Source organism: Syngnathus acus, chromosome 4 (assembly GCF_901709675.1).
Source record: "Syngnathus acus chromosome 4, fSynAcu1.2, whole genome shotgun sequence".
Lineage (NCBI taxonomy): Eukaryota > Metazoa > Chordata > Actinopteri > Syngnathiformes > Syngnathidae > Syngnathus > Syngnathus acus.
Genome location: NC_051090.1, coordinates 6,812,977 through 6,829,516, shown reverse-complemented (window position 1 = coordinate 6,829,516; position 16,540 = coordinate 6,812,977). Strand labels below are relative to the sequence as shown.

Sequence of the window (16,540 nt, the reverse complement as noted above, 5' to 3'; positions counted from 1 at the left end):
GGAATTATCAGGAGGGAAACTAATTACATCCCAATGACTGTGCCAACACACTGATGGCTGCTTAATTATGGTGGTAATGAAGTCTTTAGTTGTCACTTAACGTAAATGACACATAAAGCAAAGGAGTCATGCATCTACATTCTCCCTGGCAAATGTGTATTCAGAGTATCTGACAAGGTTGCCTGGAATGGTAAAAAAAAAAAATCACAGTGGTACAAGCAAGTGAAAAAACACAATGACGTTTATTGAACATTGTCTCAAGACTCATCAAGGTCACCCGAGGACAAACAAGAAAAACAAGTCCACGGTGATGAAACAGAGCTCATCGGAGTATACAAACATCTCCGGTCAACATTGCCGCGTTATTAGAACACAAAAACAAGTGTGTCTCGAGATTCTTGCGGTCTTCTCGCTCCAGAGTCGTCTCTTTCATTCCCTTTCATTTCAATTACAAAGTCATCCCCATCTTCTTCCCCATGTCTCGATTAGCTCAACCTGGCAATTTACAGTTGATCTTGCTCTCATCTAAGGCGGAACATTGGCGAAAGCAGGTAGAAGAGCAGTAATGGAATGAAATGTCACTCAGATGTTGCCTTTGTCCCAATGATGGTGAGCAGACTGAGCCTGGATGGTTCAGGCGAGTGCCATTTAGGAGCTGAGAAGATGCGTTTGTGACTGTAGGTGTGTGTGTGTTTGTTTGTGTGCGCTTGCGTGTGGCTTCTTGCCGCGTCTCTCGCATGTTCACCGGTCACATTTTCTTAAGGCGAGCCCTCATTCCCGTCCCAGTCTACATCAGGGTTTCTTCACCTTCTTCACTGATGAAGAACTGGATGCTGATTCTCTCCGCTTGCGCTGGAATGCGATAAATGGTACAATGACGTCAAGACCAATTCAGGAGTAACACCACTTCACTCTCTCTCAAATTGTAAGATTCCATTTTCCTTGAATGACCATTGTCGTTATTGTGCCTTTTTCCAGAAAGGACTTTCTTCAAGCTTCTTCTGATTGGTTTATTAGACAGAGTTGACAAGGCTGAGAATTTATCTTCATGAGGGAAAAACAATGGTGGGGACAGTGTTTTTTTGTAAAAACATATTGTTCTATTTAAAATTAAATACAATGTATTTCCTCATACCGATTTTAAATTCTATATGTATATATAGAATTCTATATGTATATATATATATATATGTATATATAAAATTCTATCTATAGATAACGTACATATATACGTGTGTATATACATATATATATATATAAATATGTATATACGTATATGTATATAAACTATAACTGTATATAAAACTGTGTATATACGTACATATATACATGTATATATGTACACATATATGCACATAGTATACACTACATACCTGTATATACACGTGTATATATACCCATTTGTGTATAAACATATATTCATATGCATATGTACTATATATATTTTCTCTACATATATACACCTATATATATACACACATACACTATACACAACCTTTGGCCCATAATATTTAAAAGACAATACATATTAAATTAGTTGATTTAAAATATATATATTTATATTGACACAGTGGAAATGACAAGATCAGCGATAAAGCATGTACACAACATAAAACACGATTACCTACCGCCAGATGTCAACTAATGTTGACAGATAGCAAACTCACCGAGTTGGGGGTCAGTGGAGCTCCCACCACATCAATGATCTGCTCCTTGGCTTCAACCTTGATGTCATCGGTGCCAGGCCACACTTGGCCTTCACCCACCGGAGTGGAAGCGGTCATGCTGTTGGTGGCAGCGGGTTCTACGCTTTGCGGTGCAGACGTGGCCATAATCCCGCACGCTCCTCCATTTCCGACCTTCAGCAGGGCTTCGTAGCGGTGTCGCAGCATCTGTTGTTCGTACTCACAATTGCTGTGTGCCTGCTTCAGCTCATAGAGGAGCACCAGATCGCTTCGTAGCTCGTTGAACATCTGCACAATTTCTTCTGTCGGCATTGGGTTGAGATCTTGGGTACAAAAACAACAATATTAAAAAAATGATCAAAAAGTGAAGTCATTTAAAGATACGGTAGAAATTGCGGTCAAAATCGGCCCAATTAATTGAACAAATATTTAAAGACATTTATAATGTAAATGGTTAATGCACCACAAATCGACAAAGTTGAGATCCAATTTATGTATTAATTGCCAACAAACGGCAAACTTCCATGCGGTGTGTCTGTAGCAAAAAAAAACTCACACTCACCCACTCCTTGATCCACCAGAATCTGCTCAATTGCCTTGATCTTCTTCTGGCCCACCGAGCCTGGCAGTTTCATCTTTAAATGACGCAAAAACACAGCGTGTGAGCGAGACACGCACAAAAATATATGATTGAAGGCAGGCAAGGCATATGATGAGAAACAAATAAGGCTCTTTAATTCATGTGAAATGCACTTCAGCGGGCCAGATCAAAATGTTTTCATTCACTGAACTCTGTCTGACTGATTAGCAGGAGGAAAACTTTACTCCATAGTTCATCAGTCTTGGAAGATGAATAAGGCTCCAACCACTGCTGGCTCTTACAAATACCGGTACTAACATATCAGCAGCAAAATTAATCATTGCGGTGCTAATGAGGGATAGGAAGCAGAAGTTTAAACGTTCTGGCTGGAGTGTTTTGTTGATGTTAAAACTTAAATAAACTGGTACAACGTTTACGTGTTTGGTTCCTGAAAAGTGATGCAAGGATTCTGCTTGATGTCAGCAATACGTTGGAAGCAGGTGAAATACGACAAAAGAAACGTGTTGGAGCAGTGGTACTTACCCTCTGGCTACGCAGGGAAACTCCAGAAGATTTAAAATCTGGGAATTTGATGCCTGCTGTCTCTGGAACAGCCTGAAGAAAAAAAAAATAAGAATAGTGTTGAGTTTTATTGACATTGTCAGAGAGGTTTAAGACACAATAATAAAAATTGAACCACATTTAAGATGATGATGTTAATGCTTGAGTGCTTACAGGTTTTTCCGTTTCTCTTTTTTGTGGAAGCTTCTTTTTGGAAACTCTCTTTTCAGCACGTCTCAACTCTGTGGTTGTGTCGGCGGCTTTTATGAGCTTCTGCAGATCTTGAGCGTTTCTCTCCCGCTCCTTCTTCCGTGTTTCAATCTTTCTCAGCTCTTGGATCAGATATTCTTCTTCTGCCACCTGTAGGCAAAACAACAGAAGCACAAGTGACTTTAGCAGAGCGGACAAACTTTTTTTAACATTTTGCCAATAACAAGCTATATATTACGTAAATTTGATAAAACAATTTTTCTGAATGTGCAATTTCACAACTTGTACTATAACAATTCATGAATTATGGAAAATCAAGGTTTCTCACTTGTTCAGGGGTACGATTAAAGAGTTTGTCCAGTTGCTCTTTGCGTCGCCTTTCATGACCAGCATCAAAGATGTAGATCTTGGGGTCAGTCCCTGAAGGCGCACGGACCTTGGTCAGCTTCCCGCAAATACCATAGTAGCGCTCTTTGAGATCTTCTACAGACCGTTTCTGCAAGTATGGACAAAGAACTTTGTTATTACTGAGAATAAAATGAGTACTTGTTGCCTCTGATTCTGTAATCTTTAATGTACAATAATGCGATGAAGGAAGGGTTGCTTACTCTGTACTGCTGGTGATCATAGCGGTCATGAACTACTATAAAACGCAGGTCAAAGCGTTTGCACAGGTCAAACAGGTGGTCCGTCTCTGCTTTGGTCCAGCTGTCATCGTGGAGATGCAGCTGGTATTCCTGCTCCGAGTACACAGGTACCTGTACTGTCTGTTCGGGAAAAACAGGAATATGGTGAGAATGTACATATTAGAAAGAAATGTCTTCTGGCCATAGGGAGTTCTCAATTCTCACCTTGTTGAAGCGAGCAAAAGGATAGTCTTTGCCTTCCTCTGCCACCCGTCGCCAGTGGTGGAATATGGCACCATCCCTTCGAGCAGGATTACTGAAGGACATCCACTTCCAGGGACGAACCTTTTTACAGCCCAATTTGGCTTTGACTGTTCTGTAACCCTGGGTGGTGTCACTGGGAAGCAGTGGGGGCGCATCCCTGCGGAATGTCAAAAACCAAACACTTTTATTATTTTATATATACAAAGAAAATGATGTGTGTAAGGAATAAGAGAATGAAAATATGCACAATTAAAATGTTAGGATGTTGTTATGATGGGAATTTAAAAGTGTCATGAAAATAAGTAGTGTGGAGTAATTCATCAGGTACAGTACACAAGTCACATTGAATCCAACACATTGGACATAAAGCACTCATTGAATGTTAATTCAATCTTAAACTGGATAAACAAACACTTAACTGAAAAATACATACTTTTTATCAGAATACAGCAGCGCATAGACCTCTCTGTGCATTCCCTCTGGCCTCTTGAAGGTCAACGTTTCAGTTGTTTTCTTGGACTTTTTCTGGGATGGATAAAGAAATTGATTACCTATCAACCAACCACACCTTTCACATTCGGCATAATCAATCATAATTCATATGGACTCTTCTTACAAGTTATAATAAGTACTGTTTAACGCTCACCTTGTCAGAATTGATGAGGTCTTTCTTGCTGATCGGGCCATCGTTATCCCCTCCCGTCAACTCCAAAATGTCCCTCACATCAGCACCGGTAGCCATGATGCTAAGCTATATACTGACGCTCCACACAACTCCTAAATATAGCGTATTCATGTACCAGCGCTTTTTAATTGACGCCTACAGAACGCGTTGCGCGGTGCAAACTAAAGCTAACGCTGTCATTTCTGCTGTCTATTTCCACAGAATCGCACAGGACCACGATATACACGAGACCTATTTTGTTAAGTAATTTAGTAGATGGAGGTACGATGAAGGTGTATCGTAACGATTACAATTATTTGGTTACATATCCCTTGCTATTGTTCTGGTTAGCTAACAAATTATTTCCGGCTACCTCGCCGGCGTCTTCTTCGTTGTCTAAGAGGGGTCGCGATTATACGAAATAGCGCCACCAACAGGAATGGAAGGTTTTATGTACCTACGGTGCGCAGTGAATAATCATGTGTACTGCTTTTCAAATTGTAGCGTCTGGAGCTCTGATTTTGTTCTAAATTCAATCAATTGTCTTGTGCCAAAACTTTAAATATAGGTGGATCACACATAGCCCATTTTCGCTCGCAAGTGATTAAATTAATATAAAATATATTATTGAAGCCGTCCCACCCTCTACTGTTCATTCATTGGAAGCGCAATTTAGTCAAGTATGTTTTATAAACAGTGGCAAAACTATTCCGGAAGTGTGTTTGACACTAAATAAAAGATTGCAAAGATATCGTTGAAATACTATTTCGAAAATATTTTATATTATATTTTTCATGAAACTGACATGCATTCATATATTTTGGTATTAAAATACGTGCACAAAAAAACGTTTAACAAACACAATCGTCGCAATTATTCAGGAGATCAGAGGTCAGCTGATCTTGAGACAAAATATGCAGTACAAATACTTTTATTTTGAAAGGAATGTGGAAAGTGTGTAGCGCTTTATAGTTTGAAACGTCTACATCCGCCCCTCACAATTTTTTCTCCGCCATTTTCAGACCGTCTTGCGCACTCTTCCGCTTGGTCAACTGCAGTCTGCGTGCTTATTTTTAAGAGCAGAACGCATTCATCATTTGCAATCAACCTATCGACAAACACCATGTCCAACGAGCAGAGCGAAAATACTTCGGACACAGCTGTGGAGCAGCAGCAACTGCAGCAGCAGCAGTCGCCGCAGCAACAAGGGTAATGTCCACGCTTCAACCCTTTCCTTTGTTAGCCCTAGCTAAGCTAATAGCTAGCTCGGTGGCATACACGATTGTGACGATTTTGGAACATCATAAAAACATCATGCTAAGTAGAAGTTTTTCGTAGACGTTATCAGTGACGGCGTCCCAGTAAATGTTATTTTTAATGAACTCGGTCTGCCTTATTCCTGGTTATATCGGTATTTATTTGCTCGCTAGGGACGCGCGGCCATTTTACTTTGGACTGCTGATCGACGCTGCATCAGCAACCTGTAAAATGAAATAACAAAGTTTTAAATTGTTATGTTTTTATTTAAATGACAATTGTGTATCTTTTTCACGCTGATGTAACTTGAATACAGTCGTTTTGATCACTGGGTTTCATAGTAGTGATCATCCCCCTATTGTAGCATGTCTTAATCAACCGCCATTGCCTCTTAAATAAGCTGTAGGTTAAAATAAACTGAGTAATGGATTATATAAGGAGTTTTTTTTCTTTCTACTTTACAGAGACATGAACGGGAAGGTCAAACAAGAGGCCAATACGAGCCGGAAGGAGAGGCCCCAGAAGAGAGGTGGAGGTGGACGCTTTGAACCCTACGGAAGTGTGAACAAGAGATACCGAGTTTTTGTCAGCAACATCCCCTATGATGTGAAATGGCAAGCCCTTAAAGACCTGATGAAAGAAAAAGGTAAGTTCTCTGGATTATGAGGTTTATTCAGTCCACATGATTGAAGTGGAGTGTGGTAGTTTCGGGGTCTTTGATTGGACTACTAGAGTTGGGATTTTTCAGTTGCACATGCTCTTTGGAGAAATTGTGTTGTTTGGAATAAGGGCCCCAATGTAGTTTTGTGGTCAGCTAATGATTTGCAGTAGGTTTGCATGGAGGCTGTCGGTCAGACAGAATGACCATTTCTATTTGATATATATATATATATTATTTATTTTGTTTAAAAAAAAAAAAAAAAGTCCAGTGGTTTTTGAGAAGTCTGTTTATAAATAATAGTCTACGGCGTGTGCTAAATAAGATGATTTTAACTTCAATGACTTGCATGACAGATAATCTGTCTTGCTCTCACTTGGCAATAAAATTTCACCCCTACATAATGTGAAAGGTTTTTAGAGGGGGCTGGGAAATCCCCTTTCCAATATACATGATGAATTTTGGACTTTTCCACCATTGTGAGTTTTCCCCAATCCTTGTCTTTAAAAAAAAAAAAATGTAATTTACCATCTCTGAGCTTGTAAAAGCACATTTTATAATACCTATAGAGGACCCTTTAGGAAGGGCTAACTGGTATTTATCTGACTGTGGAGTTAAATCTCATTTTCTTCTTTTAGGTGTGTCCTTGACAAGCAAAATGTTTTCTCAGCAGGTCTCCATGTTGTGCCAATCGAAGACGTGTGTTGGGATTGTTTGGGGTACAGGTCTACAAAATGAAACAACTTCTTACGTCACACTGTCCTTGTCTTTAGAGGTTTGGTCCATTTTGTTGACTAGGCGCCGTATCAGGAGTGAGTGAAGTCTGTGGTCGATGCTCAATCTAAATTGTACTTTATTAAACGGTGCACTAAGAAATCACCTTTTCTCACTCTTGTGCTCATAAATATCGTCGCTGTAGCTGAGGTTATGGTAGTAGGCTATTTTCCATAGGATTAGACAGACTCAGCTGTTTGATATTTATGCATTGACCGGAGGTTTATGATGGTGTCTCTGCACACAGGTTAGCAATGAAGCGAGTCATGGTTTTGAACAGGGTTTGAATACTCTCTAAAACAATTTGTCAATCTCCAAGTAGGTGTTTTATTTCCAAATGGGAAGACTGATGGCAAAACTTTGCATAGCCAGAGTCCTTTGGTCTGGTGCTTTGGGAGAATCCTTTAAAAGGACAGGACAGGGCTAAGGAGTACATTTTTGGTTAAGAAAAAGTTTGCTTTTTGTAGACCTGTACCATATTGTGCCGCGACAGAGGTGCTGGAGGAAGGCTCGGCCGGGACTGCCGGTGTGAGCTCGCCGGCCACCTTTCTCGTTTCTACTCTAAACCCCAATTGTTCTCTCGGCTTCTCTCCCTTGGTGTGTGTCGTCTGGGATCTGATTTGTAGTGGGTGAGGTAACGTACGTGGAACACTTAATGGACGCAGAAGGCAAATCAAGGGTAAGTGCAAATACATACAAATACACCATTTTTGAACTATCCTTGACAAACTTGTGTTTGTCAGCTGTAGTCTCTCTTTTTATCGTTGGGCGATTGTCAGACTCCGAAACGTGATGGAGTGGATGAGATTGTGACATGTCGGAGACATGTCCTTTGTGTCCTTGACGTGAGGTCATTTTTGGGTTGATGCTCTGTAAGGACTTCAGCTTTCTCTTCGATGTGAGATAGTCCTAGTCACACACAAGCGTACCTATTTGGTTGCTGGAATTTCTTCTAATGAGTCTGCAAGTGGCGGTCGAAGGTTCCTAATGATGGTTGTGTAATCCCAAAATATTTTTCCAAAGTAGAATCTCTTTGCTGGAATAGTAACCTCCAATATCTCTGTATTGAGGAATCCAATTTCATTGTGGATTTCCTCTTTTGGATGTTGGAAAGACAAAAAAAGCACAGTTTTGTGTTATTGCCGAGAGTTTTGTTAAGTAATTGAATAGTTGTGGCACCTGTTGTGGCCGAGGATTTAAGCGTGTGGTAATGTATGTTTTGATGTGCATGATCTTCACTTTGTGTTTAGTAAAAAGGCCTTGTGAAATCTAGTTACGATTTTTCTAACTTGAATCCACTTTTTCATTCTGGGTTGTTCCGTGGTCTTCAATCAACAAAGGGTTGTGCGTAAGTAAAATTCTTTTTTTTTTTTACTTAAATCATTTCAATAGTGTACTTTGTATGACATTGCCATAACAGATTGTTTCTGGTTTGCTAGTGTGGTTGAGTTCAGGACTGAGGAGCTCATGAGGAAGGCAGTGGAGAAGGTCAACAAGCACAACCTCAATGGCCGTCCCCTGAAAGTGAAAGATGTAATCCACCCAAACGATTAATGTGATTAATCTCCTTCTCCTCCCCCCTCTCCCAAATGCTCACCAATGATTATTTTTGCTTAGGACCCTGATGGTATGATTGCTCAGAGGGAAATCAACAAGGCACAAGGGGTTGGAGGCCCCCACGGTGGAATGGGTGGAATGGATCGCATGAATATGGAGAGAATGGGCCCTGGACCGAATGGCCCCATGATAAACATCCCTCCTAGCCTGATGAACAACCCGACTATTCCCATCGAGGTCATCCATGGTCTGCAGTCAGGCAGAATTGGCAACACAGTCTTTGTCGCAAATGTGAGACTTTAATATTATGGTGATGAAAACTAGGAATGTATGGAAAATTGAATATTATGTCTGTTTCTTCAGCTGGACTACAAAGTGGGTTGGAAGAAGCTGAAGGAGGTGTTCGGCATGGCTGGCATAGTGGTGAGGGCTGACATCCTTGAGGACAAAGACGGAAAGAGCAGAGGGATGGGCACCGTGACCTTCGACATGCCCATCGAAGCGGTCCAAGCTGTTTGTATCCTTACAAAATGGCCACTTCTCATTTAGTAGTCGGAATCATTTTTTGGGAAAATCTCAAAGACTTCCGGTCGACGACTTTTCCTTAACGACTTTGCAGCCATGTTGAATGGACAGCTGTTGTTCAACCGAATCATGCACGTCAAATTGGTATGTTGCCCACGTACCCCGACAGGACATCTTATTTGCGTTTATGATTTAATACATTTATCTCTTTTTTTAGGATGAGAAGTCCATCCCCAAAGATTTTGGGCCACCCGACAGAGGTGTATCTCTTCCACGTAAGCAAACAAATGCACCACAGTAGCATTCTTAATTTCCGTCATACCCGTGAAACAAAAATTCATCAAATCTGATGTCACTTTTTTTTAATTCCATTCCAGGTGGGCTGAGTGGTGTTGGTTTGGGTTTGGGGCCTGGTGGGCAGCCTATTGATGCTACCCAACTGAACAGAGGCGGCGGAGGAATGGGCAACATGGGCATCGGAGGTTATTAATTACTGCCAAGTTCTACTTTAAAAGAGAGCAAGGCTACATCCGGATACTCATTGTTCTCCTGTCTTCTCATTTAGGAATGGATGGAATGGGCTTTGGCAACATGGCGAACCGTATGGGAGGTGTGTCCCAGAACCGAAATATTTCTTCGCAGGATTTTATGATGTTCATGTTCCAGGACATGTGTGCTCTTGTGTGGTCTGAGATTTAGGAATGGACAACTTTGGAGGAGGAGTGAACAACATGGATCGCTTTGGCTCTGCTGGAATGGGCAGAATGAACGGTAAGCAGATTTGATAGATAGAGCTCTTAACGGTAAGGCTTGCTTGAGATCCAATTGTTGCATCTCTTGCGATTTTAGAGATGGACCGAGGCATCGGCGGTGGGTTTGACCGGGAGTTTGGTCGAAATGAAATGGGCATGGCTCGCAATAATTTTGGAGATTCCTTTGATAGAGGTATGGGCTGATCTTCTCTGAATGACTTACAAAAAGCCGTACCAGACTGCTCATGTAAGTCTTTTCTATTTTGACTCTTCTCCCATATGTAGGAAATTCCATGGGTATGGACCGCATGAATTCTGGGATGGACCGTCTAGGAACAAACATGGATCGCATTGGAGGGATGGATCGGATGGGCATGGATAGGATTGACCGGGTGCCTGACCTGGATAGGATGGGCTCTGGCTTTGACCGCCTGGGTTCCGGAATGGACCGACTGGGGCCCAATATCGACAGGCTCGGAGGTGGCCTCGACCGTATGAGCTCCAGTCTGGATCGACTCGGCCCAACCGGTTTCGACCGCTTGGGCCCATCCAATTTGGATCGCATGGGCTCTAATCTGGAATTTGGCACCCCTATGAGCATGGATCGCATGGGCAACACCGGGCTTGACAGGATGTCCAGCAATTTTGACCGCATGGGCTCTACTGGAGGTCTCGATCGCTTTCAGTCTGGTGGCCTCGATCGTATGAACTCTGGAATGGACCGGATGGGATCCGGCAACGTTGGCGGTCAGTTTGATCGTTCTTCTGATTTGGATCGTGGCTTCGGTGGAAATTCCTTTGGAGGAACTGGAGCGGGAGGCTCTGGAAGTGGAGTGGGAAATATCCGAAAGGGATGCCAGATCTTTGTCCGCAATGTACGTTTCTCATCTTGCGGAGGGTTAGTGCTACTACAGAGACTTATTCATATGATTAACGTTGGCATTTTCTTTTGCAGCTGCCATTTGACTTCACATGGAAGATGCTGAAGGATACCTTCAATACGTGTGGTAAGGTTGATAATGGTCAACCACATCATTGGTTATAATTCGTTCCATATTTGATGCATCCTGTGCATTTCTTTGCAGGCATGGTGCAGTATGCTGATATCAAGATGGAGAATGGCAAGTCCAAGGGCTGTGGTGTGGTTCGCTTTGACAACCCTGAGACCGCCGATCGTGCTTGTCGTACCATGAATGGCTATCGTCTGAATGGAAGAGAAATCGATGTTAGAATTGACAGAAATGCATAGATTGTTCTACAATTACACTATTGTCTAAATATGCCACACACTCTTTTCATATTCTCTTGGTTTGGCATTTGTTATTGTGATCTTGTTTTAGTGGACTGTTTTTAGTTTGTAAAAGATGTTTTTAGTTTGTTAAAGCCATTTTTTTCTGCCATGCTTACTTTGTCCACTTTGTATTTCAAGGTGTTTTGATAATAAACTTAAACCATTAATCTTTGACTTTTTTTCTCTTTGCTTTTCACACGTGAGGATAAGCGGTATAGATTGACGGAGGTTCATTTTGAGCCAAGTGTGGTTGACTTGTATATTTTGTGATATTGCTGCACAAAGTTTGGTCATTTTTTAATGGCTGTAGAAATCCAACACATGCACGCATTCATACCTATGTTTACCTAGTTTAGGAATTTGGAATCTGGGGGAATGGAGAAATCTCACGCAATCACGTGGAACATGCCAACACCGCGCAGGACGATCGGAACTCCTAAACCACGCCCCCAGACCAAGTTAGCCAATGAAAAGAGAAGCTCCTCCCCAAATTGCGTGACCGCTCTACTCGATACCGGAAGAAGGTCAACGGTCCCCAGATTCAAGATGGCGGCCCCCTTGTGTCAGTGTTACCAGGTGAGGGTTTGGGGCATTTGGCGTTCAATGGACACTTGTAATTCAAAAGTATTGCCGGATCTCCGTTATTGCGACTTATTTAGGTCGCGTGCATCTTTTAACCGGTTTGCCTGAAGCTTGTCTTGTTTTTTCTTCGATTAACCGCTGTGTGGACTGTAACTAGAATGTCAACTCATCTCGCTACTTGTTCCGCCGTCATTGTACCATACTGTGTATTCAAAATACGCTACGGACAAAACTGACAAAACTGTTTAATTAACACAAATTCATGTTCTAAACCATTATGAAATGTAACATGTGCTGCAATGCACTATTACGATGCGTATTTATCATGCGATCAGTGTTGTATAAATTAAATGTTGGCTATTGTCATCAGGTATGTTTGAAAAAATACTCTTTGGCATTCCCTTCAAACCTCCTGCTGCTGCACAACAGAGCAAATGTCTTCAGAATACGGAGCGTTCTCACAAGGACTTCGCAGGTAGGAGTCCCCAAATGACACGTGTAGCCTCTAACAAGACTGCAAAACTGTCCTGCTCTCTTATTTATTTAATTCCTGTGCTATGTCTCTACTATATCTAAAGGTGCCTCAGTCCTCACTTCTCCAGGCTAGATATTTGTCAGGGGAGAGGGGCGGAGGAAGAAAAGGCTTCTTCGGTGGATTCCTGGATAACTTGAAGCAGGAGATGAGCAAAAACAAGGAAATGAAAGAAAACATCAAAAAGTTCCGGGACGAGGCAAAAAGACTTGAAGAGTCTGAAGCATTGAGGCAAGCGCGTCGGAAATACGTTAGTATCTGACCACACTTATTGCATTTGTGCCCATTTATGTCATCCATTTGGTAAAACATTATAATTTTCCTAGAAAACAATTGAGTCTGAAACAGTAAAGACTTCTGAGGTTTTCAAAAAGAAGTTGGGGACCCTCTCAGACACAGTAAAGGAGGTAAACGTCAAAAACAACTCACTCACTCTGTTTATCTTCTTACAATTAATATTTGGCTCAAGTTTTTATTTGTGTGCGTGTTTTGTTTTTTGGGTGAGTAGGGGCTGGAGGAGGTCAGTCGTACAGAAATTGGAAAGAAAATCAAAGAGGGAATGGAAGAGGCTGCCAAGACGGCAAAGACATCAGCAGAGAGCGTCTCGAAGAGTGGAGAGCTGTTGGGAAAGACCGGCGCATTCAAAGCTATATCACAGGTTTGAATCTGGTGATGCTCTGGGAACATCTGCATTGAGAATTTCACCAGTTACTTTGTCTTCATGTTTTCAGGGTATGGAGAGTGTAAAGAAAGAGATCGGCGATCTGGGCCACACTGGCCCATACCGGCCCCCACCTCGGCTCAGGAAGAGGACCGAATTTTCCTCAAAGGGGTCATCAGATGGCAACAAGGTCTTTGAAGCCAATGAGTACGTGAGTGAGTGGCCCACCTGCTTTGCTCTCATGCTGAGAGGGGCCACGTTCTCCTCTCCAGACCAGCGTGTTTAATTAAACACAGTGACAAGATTCCTTTTTTTTTGTTTTTGTTTTTTAGGGAAGCCATGGGTATGGTGCTTCACAAGGACTCCAAATGGTACCAGCAGTGGAAAGACTTTAAAGACAATAATGCGGTCTTCAATAGTAAGCAGGAAAAAAATTTCGTGATAAAAAACAAGCAAGACCAAGATAAATCATTGTAACAGGCAATAACTATTTTTAATGCCTTGGAAATTCTTCTGTACTCGTCTCCTGACATACTTTTTAGCAATGAGATTGTACAAGCTCTTTGCAAGCCACGCTGAAGGACGTGACTACAAAAATGTCAGGAACGACTAGAAGAGCTGAACTTTATCTGGGGTTTAATCAAAGGCACTTTAATTTGACTTATCTTTGGAAAAATGTCATTTCCTTTCAAGTGAGTTATAGATCACATTCATGGTGGAAAAGATTATAAAAGGATTTTTCTTGGTCTATTTTTTTTTTTTTTTTTGCAAAACCTGGCATTTGAACAGGAACTATGGGAAGTCCCATTTTTACATTTAACCTGATTCATACATTTACAATTATACGCTCATCTTTTCTCTCTTCAGGGTTCTTTGAAATGAAGATGAAGTATGACGAAAGTGACAACGCTTTGATCAGAGCATCGCGGGCAGTCACCGACAAAATGACTGACCTCATAGGTGTGTGATGCAATAATCTGTCATACTGTGAGACTCGTTCAAGCCGATAAAAAACAACAACAGTAGAACTGCTGATTTAAAAAAATCTTATTGTATAGTTGTTAAAGTTTGCATAATTATTCAGTAATTTTAGTCAAATGTACATGTTGACCACGTGTTGAGCCAGTCTGCTGTTTGCTTCTAAATGCTTCATTGTGTTCCACCATCACCCACATCCAGGCGGACTTTTCTCCAAGACGGAAATGTCTGAGGTACTGACGGAAATCTTGAAGTCGGACCCATCCTTTGACAAAGATTCTTTCCTCAAGCAGTGCGAGCATGACATCATCCCTAATGTTCTCGAGGTACGCAGCAAACGGCGAAGGCGTTATTGTGGAGTTTTGTTTCAATTCAGTCAAACACACAAATCTTGGTCTTTGTTCATACAGGCGATGATCAGAGGAGAGCTGGAGGTGTTGAAGGACTGGTGTTATGAAGCGGTAAAGCCTGTCTTACACACTCAGTGGTCATGAATGTTAAGTTTTGGTTTAACTTTTGGTGCTGTTTTTTTTTTCTTTCCCCCCCCCCATCACATGCAGACATACAGCCAACTAGCACACCCGATCCAACAAGCCAAGGCCATGGGATTTCAATTCCACTCAAAGATCCTGGACATCGACAGCATTGATGTGAGGTTCTGCCAACATTTCACCAAAAGTAGAAGATGTGAAACAAACAGCAGCTTGCAAGGAAGCCATCCCTAATGGCGGCCCCCAAATCTCTGACAGATGGTTGACTCACTTTGCTCACTGTGTGTGTGTGTGTGTGTCGTCTTCTACAGTTGGCCATGGGGAAGATGATGGATCAGGGTCCCGTATTGATCATCACCTTCCAAGCACAGTTAGTGATGGTAATACGAAATACCAAAGGAGAAGTAGTGGAAGGTGACCCTGTAAGTGACACACGCACAAAATACCACACACACATACATTTTTTTCAAGGTCAGACTATATATTATTATATTTAATGCAAATGATTTGTAATTTCGACATGACTATTACCACATTTGGTGCCAAATGATAAATGTGTACTCACAGGGGACATAAATTGGCCAATTGTGACACTTTTAGCTGCAGTTATTTATACCCATAACCCTCAACAACAACTACTTCATGAGCTGTAAATCAACTCAATTGTCTATTCTAGTGCCTCAGGGACATGCGGTGCTTTTATGGAGCTCAGGGCATCCATTCAAGAAAAAAAAAAAGACTCTCTCACAATTCATCACATATTGAACGTCTCACATTGGGGATGTTTATCATCCTCAACAGGGTTCACATCAGGCCAATTATTCCGAGCAAAAGGAATGGATCGGGAGTCATAATTTTATTTTATTATATTGTTTGCAATAAACAATCTAATATCGTGCCCCTCATGTTTTATAATCACTCAATTAAATCGTCCGGGGATACCTAATAATGTTCCGTCCCATTCTGGTTTTCTCTCTTGCTAGGATAAAGTTCTGAGGATGATGTACGTGTGGGCCCTCTGTCGAGACCAAGAGGAGCTCAACCCGCATGCTGCCTGGAGACTACTTGACATCTCTGCCTCAAGCACCGAACAGATCCTTTAAGACTCTTTGACATCTGCAGAAGCAACACTCGCCCACCCGGAGGAGTGAACATTCTCTATCTGAACACTGTGTAATCAAATGGGGGGGGGGGGGGGGGGGGGGCAAATCGAGAGGCAGCTCGCTGCAGAAAATGTTTCTGCTTCATTATGGTGTCTCACACAAGGGGGCGGTAGAGTACCAACACTGCTCATGCACCTGAAACCAAGTCTGAAAGACTCAGTTCAGGTAATATGTGGAAACCAATAAAAAAAAAAAAAAGATACCACCATTTTTTCCCCAATCATATTTGTTATTCCCCATTATGGCTGGGTATATCACCCTGATTCCTTGTTTGTATGATAATCATCCATTGCCATTGTCAAACTGTCAAAAAATCCATATTTATTCTGAAAAATAAATATAAGCCCCCTTCCCTTCCACACGCACACACACTAGTAGATATTTTTGGAAATAAATGTCATGTTGATAAGAATCAAATGTACAGTCCAAGCAATTTTTATGGTTTCCTTCCTGGGTGTTAACAATGTCTGCACACAAGTCATTATTTTTAGATTAAAATTCAGTCTAAATTGTGAACGCTGATGTGTTTCTTCCTTTGGACCTAAATGCTGAGTTGCAGTGTGAAGTCATTAAAACACCACCAAACATTCACACTGATAATTGTCCTTGGCAGGAAATAGTGATCAGTGTCAACATATTTTTAAATGATTTCCTTTTTACTTTAAATGAAGTCTGTATTAGAATTAGCTTGACCCTAGCGTGCCTTCTTTCTATAACATTAATGGGATG

At 41.5% G+C, this 16,540-nt stretch overlaps 3 protein-coding genes across 6 annotated transcripts; 2 read left to right on the top strand and 1 right to left on the bottom strand.

The window, feature by feature from the left end:
• Positions 1-223: 223 nt before the first annotated feature.
• On the bottom strand, positions 224-4,995 carry dmap1 (DNA methyltransferase 1 associated protein 1). 2 transcript variants are annotated; one of them, XM_037248889.1, is made up of 10 exons: positions 4,573-4,995; positions 4,360-4,451; positions 3,888-4,083; positions 3,645-3,803; positions 3,365-3,532; positions 3,001-3,186; positions 2,809-2,880; positions 2,242-2,320; positions 1,668-2,008; positions 224-852 (listed from the first exon to the last, which is right to left on the bottom strand). In XM_037248889.1, exons 1-10 carry the CDS (start codon positions 4,666-4,668, stop codon positions 793-795), a joined length of 1,449 nt encoding a protein of 482 aa, XP_037104784.1. In that variant the 5' UTR covers positions 4,669-4,995; the 3' UTR covers positions 224-792. The 2 variants fall into 2 exon arrangements, with proteins under 2 accessions (XP_037104784.1, XP_037104785.1); XM_037248890.1 differs by having other exon boundaries at positions 2,248-2,320; positions 4,573-4,994.
• Positions 4,996-5,575: 580 nt separating this feature from the next.
• Positions 5,576-11,578, top strand: hnrnpm (heterogeneous nuclear ribonucleoprotein M). 3 transcript variants are annotated; one of them, XM_037248861.1, is made up of 16 exons: positions 5,576-5,799; positions 6,312-6,493; positions 7,906-7,958; positions 8,620-8,627; positions 8,719-8,812; positions 8,897-9,127; positions 9,200-9,353; positions 9,456-9,505; positions 9,579-9,636; positions 9,739-9,843; positions 9,927-9,971; positions 10,061-10,132; positions 10,211-10,306; positions 10,399-10,988; positions 11,069-11,120; positions 11,199-11,456. In XM_037248861.1, exons 1-16 carry the CDS (start codon positions 5,714-5,716, stop codon positions 11,360-11,362), a joined length of 2,040 nt encoding a protein of 679 aa, XP_037104756.1. In that variant the 5' UTR covers positions 5,576-5,713; the 3' UTR covers positions 11,363-11,456. The 3 variants fall into 3 exon arrangements, with proteins under 3 accessions (XP_037104756.1, XP_037104755.1, XP_037104757.1); XM_037248860.1 differs by having other exon boundaries at positions 5,577-5,799; positions 10,055-10,132; positions 11,199-11,578; XM_037248862.1 differs by lacking the exons at positions 5,576-5,799; positions 7,906-7,958 and having other exon boundaries at positions 6,360-6,493; positions 10,055-10,132.
• A 323-nt stretch (positions 11,579-11,901) lies between these two features.
• timm44 (translocase of inner mitochondrial membrane 44 homolog (yeast)) lies at positions 11,902-16,327 on the top strand. The gene is made up of 13 exons (XM_037248892.1): positions 11,902-11,980; positions 12,357-12,461; positions 12,565-12,768; positions 12,845-12,925; positions 13,027-13,176; positions 13,250-13,386; positions 13,512-13,597; positions 14,047-14,139; positions 14,359-14,483; positions 14,568-14,618; positions 14,718-14,807; positions 14,960-15,070; positions 15,632-16,327. Exons 1-13 carry the CDS (start codon positions 11,951-11,953, stop codon positions 15,749-15,751), a joined length of 1,383 nt encoding a protein of 460 aa, XP_037104787.1. The 5' UTR covers positions 11,902-11,950; the 3' UTR covers positions 15,752-16,327.
• The last annotated feature ends 213 nt before the right edge of the window (positions 16,328-16,540 follow it).

Bases quoted from the DNA above. Each gene is read 5' to 3' on its own strand.
- dmap1 (XM_037248889.1), bottom strand. From the start codon at position 4,668: ATGGCTACCGGTGCTGATGTGAGGGACATTTTGGAGTTGACGGGAGGG. The intron at 4,084-4,359 runs GTATGTATTTTT...GACATTCCGCAG, and splicing joins CTGCTGTATTCTGATAAAAA to GGATGCGCCCCCACTGCTTC. The intron at 2,881-3,000 runs GTAAGCACTCAA...TTTTTTCTTCAG, and splicing joins AAAGAGAAACGGAAAAACCT to GCTGTTCCAGAGACAGCAGG.
- hnrnpm (XM_037248860.1), top strand. From the start codon at position 5,714: ATGTCCAACGAGCAGAGCGAAAATACTTCGGACACAGCTGTGGAGCAG. The intron at 6,494-7,905 runs GTAAGTTCTCTG...TCTGATTTGTAG, and splicing joins AGACCTGATGAAAGAAAAAG to TGGGTGAGGTAACGTACGTG. The intron at 10,133-10,210 runs GTAAGCAGATTT...TTGCGATTTTAG, and splicing joins TGGAATGGGCAGAATGAACG to AGATGGACCGAGGCATCGGC.
- timm44 (XM_037248892.1), top strand. From the start codon at position 11,951: ATGGCGGCCCCCTTGTGTCAGTGTTACCAG. The intron at 12,926-13,026 runs GTAAACGTCAAA...TTGGGTGAGTAG, and splicing joins TCTCAGACACAGTAAAGGAG to GGGCTGGAGGAGGTCAGTCG. The intron at 13,387-13,511 runs GTACGTGAGTGA...TTTGTTTTTTAG, and splicing joins AAGGTCTTTGAAGCCAATGA to GGAAGCCATGGGTATGGTGC.